This window comes from Emydura macquarii, unplaced genomic scaffold, assembly GCF_026122565.2.
Source record: "Emydura macquarii macquarii isolate MOO-44397 ecotype Brisbane River unplaced genomic scaffold, CSIRO-AGI_Emac_v2 contig_3220, whole genome shotgun sequence".
Lineage (NCBI taxonomy): Eukaryota > Metazoa > Chordata > Testudines > Chelidae > Emydura > Emydura macquarii.
The window spans coordinates 6,093,606-6,107,980 of NW_027133357.1; the positions used below are offsets into that span (position 1 = coordinate 6,093,606).

The 14,375-nt window shown below is 43.4% G+C and overlaps 1 protein-coding gene across 4 annotated transcripts in view; it reads right to left on the bottom strand.

Annotated features, from left to right (window-relative positions):
• The window catches only part of ANKS1A (ankyrin repeat and sterile alpha motif domain containing 1A), a 148,157-nt gene that overhangs the window by 94,571 nt on the left and 39,211 nt on the right, over positions 1-14,375 (bottom strand). For all 4 annotated transcript variants that reach the window (XM_067531551.1, XM_067531549.1, XM_067531548.1 and 1 more), the window contains exons 2-8: positions 13,433-13,513; positions 11,983-12,139; positions 9,804-9,866; positions 3,853-4,149; positions 2,944-3,019; positions 2,532-2,633; positions 592-687 (exon numbers count right to left, since the gene is read on the bottom strand). In XM_067531551.1, coding sequence (XP_067387652.1) covers positions 592-687; positions 2,532-2,633; positions 2,944-3,019; positions 3,853-4,149; positions 9,804-9,866; positions 11,983-12,139; positions 13,433-13,513 — 872 coding nt within the window. The remainder of the gene's footprint in view (positions 1-591; positions 688-2,531; positions 2,634-2,943; positions 3,020-3,852; positions 4,150-9,803; positions 9,867-11,982; positions 12,140-13,432; positions 13,514-14,375) is intronic.

The following is a 14,375-nucleotide window of genomic DNA, read 5'->3' on the forward strand; positions in this document are numbered from 1 at the left end:
TTAGACAAACATCTGTAGGTTAAACACACACCTGTCAGGGATGGTCCAGATAGTACTTAGTCCTGCCTCAGTGCAGTGGAGTGGACTAGATGACCTACTGAGATCCCTTTCAGTCCTACCTTTATGATTAAATTACTGATTTAAATTGCTTTGATTTAAATTAATTAACCCTACAAGCAAGCTAGCGGGAGGATGTGTCACATACATAGGAAGCACTGCAGTTGCATTTTACCTGATATATGTTTGGTACTTTATGGATCATTTTTATTGGTGATTGGTTAAGCAGCACAGTATCAGAGACAAGAGCAAACACATGGCAGCTCCCTCTGGATTTATCGAGACACCCACCTGCCTCAAATGCAACGGCAACAAATGGGATACATTATGCAAGTCAGATTTAAAGACGGGGACGGGGAGGAGGAAAATCACTGGTTTCAGACTGTGCCCCGCAGGGCAAATGAAGTATTACTTTGGGATTCATTATAACTGAACCTGGCCTCTTCTATACTCAGAGAGCAGTGCAGTCATCAATAGTCATCTCAACACCCGATAGAAACTCAAGCCTTGACTCCCAGTCAGCAAATGTCATACCTGATGGTATTCGGACTGCAGGTTCAGTGGCAGGAATGACAGGTGTTGGCAGAGCCTTCTCTGCCATTTTTGCATTCTTCTTCCCAGTTGTGTGATCTGTGCAAGAAAGAGGAAAAAACACAAATGGTGAGAAGCTCACAAGTGAAGCTGTCACTTATCCAGGTTAGGCAGACAGCCCTGTTAGCTGGTTCAATATCATGTGCTCCACATTCTCCCCTTGTGGAGCAGAATTAAGAGGCCATTCTGAAAGCTGCTGAGTTACATTTTAAGATGTCTCAAAAAAAAATCAAAATGCAGGGTTACTTCTGGGAGCTCAGCTCCCACCATAGCAGCAAATTACCCTTTGAATCACACACACTAAGTTAGGAATAATGACACTTGGATTAAAGGCATGCTACAGAAGTTCAGAGAACTACAAATCTCTTTACAGATCAACTAATTAAGACACACACCCAATCTTATCAAGCAGATTACTAGGTAGCTGTTCTGTGAGATACATACTACTCTGAGAAGAGGTAGTGCAGTATTGTAGACCAACTCAGGACAGTCAAGAGACATGGCTTCTAGTCAGGGACCTATGAACACGGACAAGAAGCTAGGCTAATAATACCAAGTTTAAATGTCTCAAACTAGACATGAACTTAAGTGTCTCACTCATGCCACTTAAGGCGGCAAACTTTAGCCTTCAAGCAGCCTGTGTTTCCCCATTAGTAAAATGAGAACAATATTTGGCAACGTCACAGGAGTGGCATGAAGTTGAGTTAGTTCATGTTTGCAGAGTGCTTTGAACCTGTAACACCTCTACACCAGTGTGCCCTGGTTGTCAAGAAGGCCAATGGCATATTGGGCTGCATTAGGAGGGGCATTGCTAGCAGGTCACGGGAAGTGATTATTCCCCTCTATTCGGCATTGGTGAGGCCGCATTTAGAATATTGTGTCCAGTTTTGGGCCCCCCAATACAAAAAGGATGTGGACAAGTTGGAGAGAGTCCAGCGGAGGGCAACCAAAATGATTAGGGGGCTGGAGCACAGGACTTATGAGGAGAGGCTGAGGGAACTGGGCTTGTTTAGTCTGCAAAAGAGAAGAGTGAGGGGGGATTTGATAGCGGCCTTTAACTACCTGAAAGGGGGTTCTAGGGAGGATGGGGCTAGGCTGTTCTCGGTGGTGGCAGATGACAGAACAAGGAGCAACGGTCTCAAGTTGCAGGGCGGGAGGTCTAGGTTGGACATTAGGAAAAAGTTTTTTACTAGGAGGGTGGTGAAGCACTGGAATGGGTTACCTAGGGAGGTGGTGGAATCTCCATCCTTAGAGGTTTTTAAGCTGCGGCTTGACAAAGCCCTGGTTGGGATGATATAGCAGGGGTTAGTCCTGCTTTGAGCAGGGGGTTGGACTAGATGACCTCCTGAGGTCCCTTCCAACTCTAATATTCTATGATTCTATGATTCTATGATACACAAATACCAAGTATTACAACTAACAGTTATATGCAGGAAGTGATGAACACCAAATCCAAATGAAAGGATATTTAAAGGAGAAAAGATTACCCAAGTGGGAATTTACCTAGGACGTCAGATTTAACTCCCCGCTCTTGTGCAAAGGATCATTAGTCCTATTTTAACCACAAGTGTTTTATGCATCATCTGCAAGATGGCACCTCCAAAGCATCATGAGGAAACACTGATGGAGCACAGGATCAATAACTCAGAAAGAAGAGTACCACCAACTGATGCAAAGCACTTTTCTTGCAGCATCCTTAGAGATTTCCCTCCAAAACACTCCCCTGGCCTGATAATGCTTAGCTTGCAATGTTTTCTGGGATCACAGAACAAGGTCATATAGCTGCAGAACACATGTATATTTAGACAGAAAATAAATATGAGTGACTAAAATCCCTACACTCTCCCCCCTCCCCCCCCACCACACACACACACACTATTTACCTTCAATGAGAGCTGCTATTTGTTGGCTTTTCTGAGAAGGAAGCTCCTTTACAATATCCAGAGCTGTCAGGCCTCTGTTATCTTTTATATTCACATCAATACCTACAAGAGACAGAGGAAGGCAAGGTGAGACAGCGTTTTCAGATTATCTGTAACAAATCCAATTTTTTTTAACTGAGTCATTGCTTAAATGCTCTTCTGGTCATTTCCAGGGCTGTTAAACAAATTCTTCCTCTACAGAGGCCTAAGACCCAACTACCCAGGGAATACCTCTTCCATGAGTCACTCAGAGGAATGATACTTCCACCACTGGCTGGTAAGAGAAAAATGCCTCTCCCATACACCATTCCCTTATCACATGTTCCTGGTAAAGCCATCTCCATGATAGCGTGTCAAAATGTCACTCACTCACCTGCAGCCAGCAATATTTGTACCACGTCTGTCTTGCCAAACAAAGCGGCCTCGTGCAAAGCACTGCCTTTCTCAGTCTGTAAAAGTTAGATGACAATATACCATGAGCCCAGATTGTGAACAGTAAATCCTAGGACATTTCAGAGGTGTATATGAAGAGAAAATAAAGTAGTTGAATGCACAGTACATGGACAAAAAGAAACAAACCCATTATTGGGGTCACATTATGTGAGATGGTATTCTGCAGCATTAAGAATTTGGGGTGGGAGGAAAGTTAAGTTTAACATGGGGGGAGGAGGGGAGTGATTCTCAGAATCATAAACAAAGTAAGAATTCTCCAAAGTTTATGTAAAGGGAGTGTTCTCCTGGGGCAGGAAAGAGAATGACATACTTCACTGTTAGCACAGACAAACTTGTACGAAGGGATTTGGTGAGAAGAGAACAAGTTATTGCCACTCCTTCTGGGGACATATTTCATGGCTGTGTATCTGTCCCACGAGGGATTCCCCAAAGCAGCCAAGATGAATGGAGCCAAGCCTGCCACCTCCTGCCCCTGCTGCCCATGGACCCCCCCACACCTCCCCGCAGTCCCGATCCTGCCCTGCCGCCCATGGACCCCCTCAACCCTCTGCAATCCCAGTGGCAACAGGGGCAGGATCGGGACTGCTTGGGGGGTGGGGTGGCTCGTGTCCCGGCACAGCCTGTCGCCTTCTGCCCCTGTGCAATCCAGTGGCGGGGGAAGTGGGGCGGAACCAGGGGAGGGCACCCACCAGCAAAACAAAAAAAGTCAGCACCTATGATCAGGAGAAGCTTGCCCTACCACCACAGCACGTTTTCTATGGAGAGAACTCTAGCCTCCCCTGATGCCATCTGACCCCTTTCATCAGCACTAGATGAACACAAAAGATACCTGGTAGTTGCTATCCATGCCAGCATCTAAGAGGACATGGACTACAGCTTTATGTCCATTCCTAGCTGCCAGGTGCAGGGGGGTGTGTTTCTTAGTGTTACAGCTTAAAAGATTAGGGTGAGCATTCAGCAGCATCTTCACGACCTCCAGCCTCCCATAGAGCGCAGCCAGGTCCAGAGGGGTCTCGAACTTGTTATTGCGCATAGTGGGGTCAGTGAGCTCCTCCAGAAGAACCTTCACCACTTCTGTGTGGCCGTACTGAGCTGCGCAGTGCAGCGCCGTCTCATTGTCGTTATTCTGAAGAATCAAACACAGTAAGGTTTCAGAAGACAGAAGAAATGAGCCCTTCTGTGCCACACTCACAAAACCATTGAAGTTTAAATGTAAAAACAAGACAAATAGCAAGCAGTTGGGATGCATAAAATCCTTTTTAATATAAAGAGCCCGGAGCAGTGTTTTGGACACATTACTGCCACTCTTTATCATGGACAGGTACCATTCATAAACTGGCCAACCCCACCCAACAAAAGCCTATAGGAAGCCTCAAAATATCTTCATGAACAGACCTTTGTGTTCTGAACTATGGGAAGCAGTTGCTGTACATGGATATACATGGCTTTCAAAGCATTAAACACAAAAGCAAGAGGCCGTATTAAAGATTAGGGGACTGCCAAGTTTATATGGGCTGTCATTTACTTTGCAAGCTCTTGGAGGCAAGGTCCTGTCTTATCTATTTAGGAAGCATCCAACACTTAGGGGTACCATAACAATGAGCAAATGCAAAATGTAACAAGCAAACCACAGTATGGATTCCATCTACAGTAACTTAATTGCCATTGTTTAAAATTTAAACTTCAATTGTTTTTAAAATCCAGTCGTTTAGCCTATGACTGAGGTTTTGATTTATAGCAGCCATTCTGCTTTTACAATTCTGAAACTTGTAAGCAGACCATTTTAGAAAGGGTGTGCAGTAGGTATAAATTATCGCATGCAAAAATGTGACTAAAATTTAGTGAGCAGCACAGCTAGATCACTATGCCAACCAGCCCTTCTCAAGCAAAGCCCTCAATTCAGCAGGGCGGGGGGAGAGTGTCTAAGCCACAAGTGAATGCCTCTACAGTGAAAGCCTGATCCAATTAATGCATGCAGCATCTGTCAAGTTAAAAAATCAGCAGTGCAGAGTAACTGTAGGCAAGCAAAACAAAATATATTTCATTTTCAGTGCAAAATATGTGAACACCTTCCTTGGATTTAAGCCAGTCTGCTTTCAACTCAAACGCCACTAAAATTTCTAGTTTTAGTGCTGCGTATAATGTACACTGAAGTATTTCTGTTGAACAACATTCAAGTACTTCTCTAGTGACTGCTTTGACATAAAAACCTTTAATACAAACTCATGTTAGTTTTAGCTTTCTCTGCTGCTTTCGTAACAAGTTTTAATTGCGGCACAGAATGGTAATTTTAAACTATATTTCCCTTTTTAAAAAAGGATAACTATGTCTAGCTAGATTTCATTGGATATGGCCAAAATATTTTCCATTTTGCTTTTTTTTGTGAATGCTGTTTTGTGGATTACGATTAACAGAGGAAAGTCTCAATATTTTGCACCGTTTGTCATTGAAACAGACTGTCAACTGGTCATTCTACAAGTGCTTTAATCCTACAAACGAGTTAAAATTATAGTCTAGAGATTACAAAACTCATGCATGCAAACTCCCACTTTATTTTATCTGGTATTTGACTGCATCATTTTTCAGCCACGTGGAATGCACAGGAAAAGCAGGGAGCTATGGGGACTGAGTTTCCATAGTCATAGCTCACTTATAAAAACAAACAGAACAAGGAAGTGAGAGCCATCAGCCACATGCAGAAATAAGCAACACGGAGCAGAGAAATGCGTGGGAGATGCAGGGCATCACTATTAGAGTACAAATGTAGCTGAGTCTAAGAACACAGGCTAAGCAGCCCTAAAGAAGAGAGCACAGGGGAGTCAGGTAAGTTAATACAAAGTAAGGAGGACATAAGATACACATAAGGAAGTGGAAGAGACTGAATGGCTACAACAATGAACACCTAGCACCCCTTTTCCACAGATCTCAAAGCCTTTACTGAGTTTGATAATTAGCATTAGCCTCATTTTACAGATGGTGGAAACAGCAATGCACAGGTGATACGCTCCAGGTTTTCTATTGTACGTGCACTCACTTGGACTTTTAAGCCTAGGTTGTAGAGCACATTACCCAGCCTTACATTTACCCTGACATCACTTCCCTTATGTTAAAAACGGAAGGTTATCTATGGCTAACACACAGCTACCAACACCGAACATACGACTCAGACCCAAATGCACTGTGGGCAGTAGCAAAACGGACAAGAATGGCGAAAGCTATGAACACCCAACAGCCAAGGCAGGCACTGGAGCCATTCCGGGCAGAGGTGATTCACCTGCCTCCCCAAAATCAGCCCCCCAAACCAAGCTGGGGAATGACAGACAGGCCAACACCCAGGTTACCCTGTGATGAGAAAGAAAAAAAAATACTTTCCAGGAGCTAGAGACAGCAAGACTTCACGTTTCAGGCTTGCTAATCAAAGACTGATGCGAACAATAGAGACCCTGAGGAGGATCCAGGGACAGCACTCCTGTAGGAATCCCAGCACTGCCCCACTTCACAGCAGTTGGGAATCAGAAGTTGGGCTTCCTACAAGACTTTTCCCAGGGACCTCTGTGTAGGGAAGCAGAAGAAGGGAAAGGAGTCAGTGTATACATTGGCCTCTGGAGCTAGTAGGTGTCTGGTAATTTCTTCAAATCTTGTTAGTTACCTATCATACGCCTTACCAGACCTTAATGTCACACCTTTCAATGTACACGACACTTTGCATTGGTGCATTCAATATTAGCATTTTAAACACACCTTTCCATGATTTCCTAGCTCCCTCTCCTAACACATTACCTGGGGCTTTGCTGCTTTGCACATTTCTAAGAAAAGCGCTCTCAGGCTACGGCTACACTGACAGCAGCAAAGTCACCGCCATCAGATCGATGTCTCTCAATCGACTGAGCGGTCAGTGAAGACCTGCTCAGTCGATCCAGAACTCAACATACTAAGACCACATTCACGAGTGGCGTAGCGCTGTGTCGATGGGAACGCGGTTCCCATCAGCGCAGTGCAGTGAAGATGGCGCGCAGAAGAGGAGCAGAGAAGTCGACAGGAGTTACACAAGTTTTTTGCGTAGCTTGCGTAACTCCCGTCGACTGCTGCCGAATCTTGGAGGTAAGTGTAGACAGGGTCTCAGCCTACCAAACCCTGTCAGTTGCTGGCCCAGCTATGCTCTTGGTACTTCATGCATCACTCACTAAAACTGAAACACATCCCTTTAGCTGTGATGGCAGCCCATGGCACTCAAAGATGAATGAAGAAACACCTGCTGGACACCACCCAGGGTATGTCTTCACTGATGGCGGAAAACACACCGCCGTCAGATCAATCTATCCAGATCGATTGAGTAGTCAGTGAAGATCCGCTCAATCGATCCGGAAGTTGACTTGTTAAAACCACCCCCTCAAGTGGCACAGCACAATGAAGACGTCGCACACAACAGAAGTTAGGAAGTCGACGGGAGTTACATAAGCTACTCTGCGTAGCTTGCATAACTCCCATCGACTGCTGCCAAATTTTAAGGTAAGCGTAGACCAGGCCCCAGACTACTTCTCTGCTAAGCAGCATGCCATAACATTCAGCTATAACAGGGTAGGGAAGGAGCCAGAAGCTGCCATATCAGACATTCGGGTGGGTTCACTGCCCAGTTTTATTTGCAGACTCCAGATGGCATGCTTCCACTTATATTAGCAGCCCATGCAAATTTTATAGCACACTTTAAATCCAATTATCATTATTTGGTTTTCCTCGCCCCCCAAAAGATCAATTTTAAAAAAAAGAGAGACAAAGGTCACTTGAGTGGCACAGCTTATTTTTCCTTTAACTGCAGGACTGCTAGCTTTTCTACTCTGGCTTTGGTTAACTGGTCAGTTTCTTCATATGAGTTAGCCAAATTAAAGGACAGTTACAAAAACAAAGGCAGTGCTCTATTGCCATCTCCTGAATTTGCATATGCCACTCATTATACACAATTTCCTCAGGTCTGGAACAGCCCATAATCAGGTCAGCTACAGAACATTGCAGGAACCATCTGCTTACCAAGGCTTCTGGGGAGGAAGAGGCATGGCAAAGGCTGATATGAGTTGGTCCGGATTTAGTCTTTGGCTGGTTATTTATGGTTTTGGTGGGGTGGGGAAGCTGCTGGCATTTTTAGTTATTCCTATGCAGATGATGAGTTTAGCCAATTGTCAGGGTCCCTAGAGCTTGAGCCTAGACTAAGTAAAAAAAATGCCTCACAGTAAACATTTCAAAAGCACCCAAGACTCATTTTCAAAAGGGGCAGAGGCTCCTAAGCACACAGACTTCCATTGAGACGTAAGCTCCTAGATTCCCACAGTCACTTCTGAAAGTGATCTTAGGTGCTTTTGAAAATGTTACCCTAAATAAAATGCAATTCTATTCTTAACTTATGGTCAATGCACCAAAAGCCCAATATAAACCTTGTAAAATACCCTTTATAAAATAAAGAAGTCCACAAGATAGATATAACAAACTTAAAATCTCTAGATGTGTTTTAGCTCAGTAGTACTGTATTGCAGTACTCCACTCATAAGCAACACTGACAACTTCCCATATTATTTTAGAAAACTCATTTTAACAGGTTCAGTTCCCCAGTTCTTATTATAGGTTTCCACAAAAGAGATTTGGCTGCTGTAAAATTTCACTTTTTAAAAAAACATGGAGAAAGTGTGATCTTCAATTAAAGATTTTTACTTAAAAAAAAAAAAAAAAAAAAGATATGCACTGGAGTATATTTCCTGTAACGGATACCTGCCAATACAACTTCCCATCAGCTGACAAGCCCAGAATCTCTATCTGTGTAGAGTACTACAGATCAAGCACAGTTGAAGTTCTAACTAAACTCTGAAGAACTAAAATCTGCCAGGGCTGGCCAGCTCCAAAAGAGTTGCCCAGAAGTCACCCTGGTGTAATAGTTGAAAAATAAATCAGTGGACTATTATATCACTTGCCTGAAGCCTGGCTATAAATAAAACTCAATTAAACATGGCAGCTGTCTGAGCAAATACTATCTATCCATCCACTGGTAGACAGAACAAATGACTTTAGAAACTTTTTCATGCGATTCAGTACATGATAAAATTCTTATTTTTGTGCCCTTTATTTGGATCAAGAATTGCAGAAAGTGGAGGGAAAAGCCAACAGGCAAGAACACAGAGACATAAGATTAGGGATAAAGAGCCAGACACAAAACACAAAGACCCAACACCAAAATGAGAGACTGATGCGACAAGCAAAACGGGAAGTTCTTAAGTGGTACAGACATTACTGCCCTGCTGCCACCAAAAGCATAGCTACACAATAGAAAAGAGTATAATGTTCCCCATCTCACTATAGAAGAGATATGTCATTCGCTCTGAACACTCCATGGAGAAAATGCAGCCATCTATAAGCAGGAAAAAATAACCAATCTTTCAAATTCTGTTCAGTAACAATAGTTAGAGCATGTGAAAACCAAATCTGAAGCATTTTTTAATTAAAATGTTACTCTTTGAAAGCCATCTAATCAAATTAAGCAAATTGATCATCATTATGAATCCTATAAATTTAAGTATCAAAGGAACCCGAAGAAAGTGGGAATAGATTTCCCGGACTATTCTCTAGAACTGGCTTTAAAAGAAACCCACAATAAATAAATGGTTGCATTTTACTGTTCCTCAAGTGGCTGGGACTGAGCAGGCAACATCAGCCAATTGGATGCCAATGCACCTGGATGCATGAGAGAGTGCAGCTTGATGTAATGATGCAGTGAAATCCTGACAGCGAAGTACACACCTTGGCATTGATATAAGGGTCAAAAGGGCCGTACTTTTTGAGTTCTTTGATCTCAAGAGTATTCTACAAAAAAAAAAGGAAAGGAAAAAAGAAAAACGTGATAATGAAATGGGTGAGATACGGCAACACAGCAATGGGTGACTCTGAAAGGGTGGGAATGACAACATGGCATCTCATTCCAGCCAAAATCCATTAACCACACTGGCGATTCCAGCGGTCAGATGGCCTAATTTGAACCACTGCGCACATCATTTACAAATCTTTAACCATAAAATGTGCAGACTATTTAACTGGCTTTACTCATTTAGAAAGGTCCCCTCTGAAGACACACATTAATTAAAAATTACCTCAAATGATTACGCTGAACAATTTTCTGCACAGGTTTCTACCATAACATACTCTAACCTCAGACAGCAGACCCATTTACACTTATATGGTCACTTGATTGACTCCATCACAGACTGAGTGATGTTTAGCGTGCTTCTTAAACCTATTTAAATAGAACAAATTGCCTGCTGGCAGCACAGCTGCAGGCCACTACTAGGCTCGGAGCTGGAAAATGACTGACGAACGTAACATAATCAAACATTTTAAATGTGCACACTTAGCTATTCTTGCTTAATTGAGGAATGGTAATAATTAGCACTGACAGCACTTCTCATCTTCAGAGTACTTTACAAATGAATAATTCAGCCTTAGAACAGCCTTGTGAGGCAAAAAACTCCATTTTACATATGAGGAACTGAGAATTTAAGTGTCTTGTTGAAGGTCATAGAGAGAGTACGTGTCAGAAGTAAGTTTAGAAATCCTGAGTCCCAGTCTTTTCCTCCAACCACTAGGGAATACCTCTATAATAGGGGAGGCTTATTGATAGCCTGAACAGTACTAGGAGCACCATTTGCCTCCCAATCTGCAAATAACTCAGCAATACCACTAAGGGTATGTCTTCACAGACAATGGCAAATTCACATCCGTCAGATCAATTTTTTGGGATCGATTGAGCGGGTCTTCACTTGTGCTCAATCAATCCATAAATCCACCCACAGAAAAAAGGAATAATGCTGCGTTGACAGGAGGGCATTCCCCATCAACGCAGCGTAGCGGGGACGCTGCACTCATTAGAATTTAGGAAGTCAATGGGAGATACGCAAGCTACAGAGAGTTGCTTACGTACCTCCCATCAACTGCCGCTGAATTTCATGGTAAGTGTAGCCCAGGCCTAAACATTATTTAACAGGCTGCTTCCTTACACAAAGGGCAAACATTCTGGATCTCAAGCAGGATCCTTATATATTGCCAAAATCAGAGAAACTGTAGGACTGGAAGGGATCTCAAGAGGTCTTTTAGCTAATCCTGCCAGGAGTGCAGGGGACTGAACTATTACCCATTTATATCCAGCAGCCACCTATCTGAGTGAGTGGACATGCATTTCACATATGCTCTTATTTGTGTCAGAGGTGCACTGAGAAGACACCAGCAGGCTTTCCTGGGAAACCTACACAGAGTAGTTAGTACTCCAAGATGAGAAGACATGGATTGCTGCACAGAATAACAGAGTGATACAAGCCAAGCCAACCTGCATCCCACTCAAAGACCAGGGTGCAGAAGGAAAGGAGGCTGAGTTACTTGATCTTCTCATCCAATTGAGAGGATCGCTCTTTAGGATCAAGTTATTGTTCTCTATTTGGGGTAGATGCAGGCTACATGCTTTAAAAAACTTCACACAAATAGCTAAGCGGGCACAAGGGCTACAAATCAGAGCAGCTAAGGGAGTGCAGCCAAACTAAGACTTAAAGCTGCTTTGACATGTTCCCAACAGTAAGAAGCCAGAGTATCTACCCTTTCACAATACTAGCAATCTTCACTTAATCATCCAGCAACAGGAGAGGAAATAAATAATGGCTAGTGTTTGTTCTGAAAACCCATAGGGGAGCAGACAATCACTTCCCAGGCACTCCATGGTTGACATATGCTCACCTTCACACCCAACCATTTAACCTGTCAGAATTAGAGCACTATACTGGGAAGCAGTATTGGCAACATTCAAACCCGCTCATTTCCAGCACCTTATTTTATGCAGCTGTCATTTCTTCCCACCCTAGGAGTGGTACCTTAGAGACCTCATGTCTTAAATCCACTGATACATTAGAGACAATTAGGAGGAGAAAGATAGTCAGACCTGTTCATTCACTTTCGTGTGGGAGGGTCCTTGGTGGATGAGGAGTTTCACTATCTCTGAGTCTCCTTTCCACGCTGCCAAGTGAAGAGGATAACAACCTTTGCAGTCTGCCACATTGGTGAGTGCATCGTTCCTCAGAAGAACTTCCACGACATCCCTGGAAAATAAGGATGACCAAGAGTCTCGAAGATACTCAGTCATAATGGAACTGGGAAGGGTACTGGTTCAGCAGTTTATACCCAATAAGTTTAGACTGCTAAAGAACAGTGGTTGACAAAACACACATCTGAATAGTAATGCTTTCTTTTTATCTTGATGAAAGTTTGTGGGAATGCTTAAATCTACACAAGTGTTGCCCAAGAATTACAGAAATGGAGGGCTGGAAGAGCCTCAGGAGGTCATTTACTCCCCCACTCCCCGGTGCTGATTAACTATTCCTAGATCACTCAACAGGTGTTTGCCTAACCTATTTAACAAAGCTTCTAACAATGGAGATTCCACAACCTCCCAAGGTAACCTGTGTTCCAGTGCTTAACTACCCTTTGAAATAGAACGTTTTCCTATTACCCAACCTAAATCTCCCTTGCGGCAAATTAAGCCAATTGCTTCCTGTCCTAGCATCTGTGGACATGAAGCACAACTGATCACCATTCTCTTTATAACTATTTGTTACCTGAAGACTTGTCTCCCCCCCCCCCGCCCCCCAAACCTTCTCTTCTCTAGACTAAACAGGCCAATTCTTTGAACATTTCCTCATAGGTAGTACTTCCTAAATCTCTCATCATTTTGGTGTCACAGGTGGAAACTCCTTGTTCAGACACCCTGCACAGTTGTGCAATGTAAGTTGTATCAGTGTGAATTTGTTGCACAGTGCAAGTCAATTCTTTACACCTGCACTGCTGGTGTGTACGAATGAGTCTATCTCAGTGCAAACAACCCATTGGAGGCAAGCTCCTAGCATCATGGTACAAGCCAAGCCAAACTGAGGAAAAAAACTTGAGGTCAGAAGTTAAATTAACGGTATTTAAGTTTCAATAGATCTCATCTCTCTCTCTACACATGTACTGAAGACACACACACACACACACACACACACACACACACACACACACACACATTCCTTGTGGTTATTAAAGATCCAAGTGGGTCTGAGATAGCCCCAGCATCCCAGCCAAATTTTAAATGTGAATAATTGCGTTCTGTAGAATATGCTCCTGCAATTTCACTGCAATATGGTATTCTTTACTCCTTGTCCTGAGGGTGGTGTAGTATTGCACCACTGCCCTGTTCTACCTCCGAGGCAGCCATATAACACTGGTGAATAAGGGAATTCTATAGCTCACTCGCTCGCCATATATCACACACACACACACACACACACACACACACACACACACACACACACACGGGCATCCTTTAGGGTACAAGGCACTGTAATAAAATTGCTTACTTGTGGCCATTCAAAGCAGCGTGATGCAGTGGAGTGTATCCAGTACTGTCAACACAGTTCACATTTGGTCCCCTCCAGATGCTGCAAGACAAAAAAAACTCCAACAGTAAGTCATGTACCAAATTTAGAGGCAGCCAGCTGGCAAGGAAAGGTTTCTGCGGAGTTCTTATGCTAAGTCTGTTATTTCAAATCAAGCCATAATAATGGACTGGCAGGGCAACTAACTGCAGTACTGCAGAGAACAGATATTGCACAATGCTTTGTTAAACAAGAGTAGCAAATGTCACAAGGCACAACAGATTCATTAAGCAGCCTCACTACTCAGCATTCTTCCCAAGGATTGAGTTCTCAAGCCAGAGGTTTACTATTCCCTCACCAATGAATATCCTTCCAGGCTTCTCAACAGTACATTAAGAAGTTTTACAGGAACATCAGTGAAATAAGTCTATCTAAAAGTTAACCACAAAACAGGTACAACATCTGACACCATCAACCCACCAATCCTCTCCCGTCTCTGAATGGTTTTCACCAGCTGGGGATCCCTTTTTTCAGCAATAAAAACCATCAAGGCATGTGTAAGTGGGAGATTAGTAACGGGATACGGAGCCTTTCATCTCTAGATCACTGATGCAAGTCCACTCTGAGTCAATGGTGACCAAAAAACATCTCTGACAGCTGTTAGTGGTCTGTGTGAAACAAGTAGGTGGCCTCAGAGCTGTTCCAAGAACTATCACCACAACTGGCCTCCCTTGGTGGCCAATTCCGAGACCAAGGATTTAATGAGCCATGGAGAATTAATCTTCTCTCACCCCTTAGAAGCAGCCCATCTAAAACATACTGACCCAGCCAGGGAAGAGGCCATGTGTGCAGGAAGCCGGCACTAACCTTGCCCATGTCCTAGTAGTTAAAGGAACTCAATCTCGAGGGCTGCCACATCTGACAG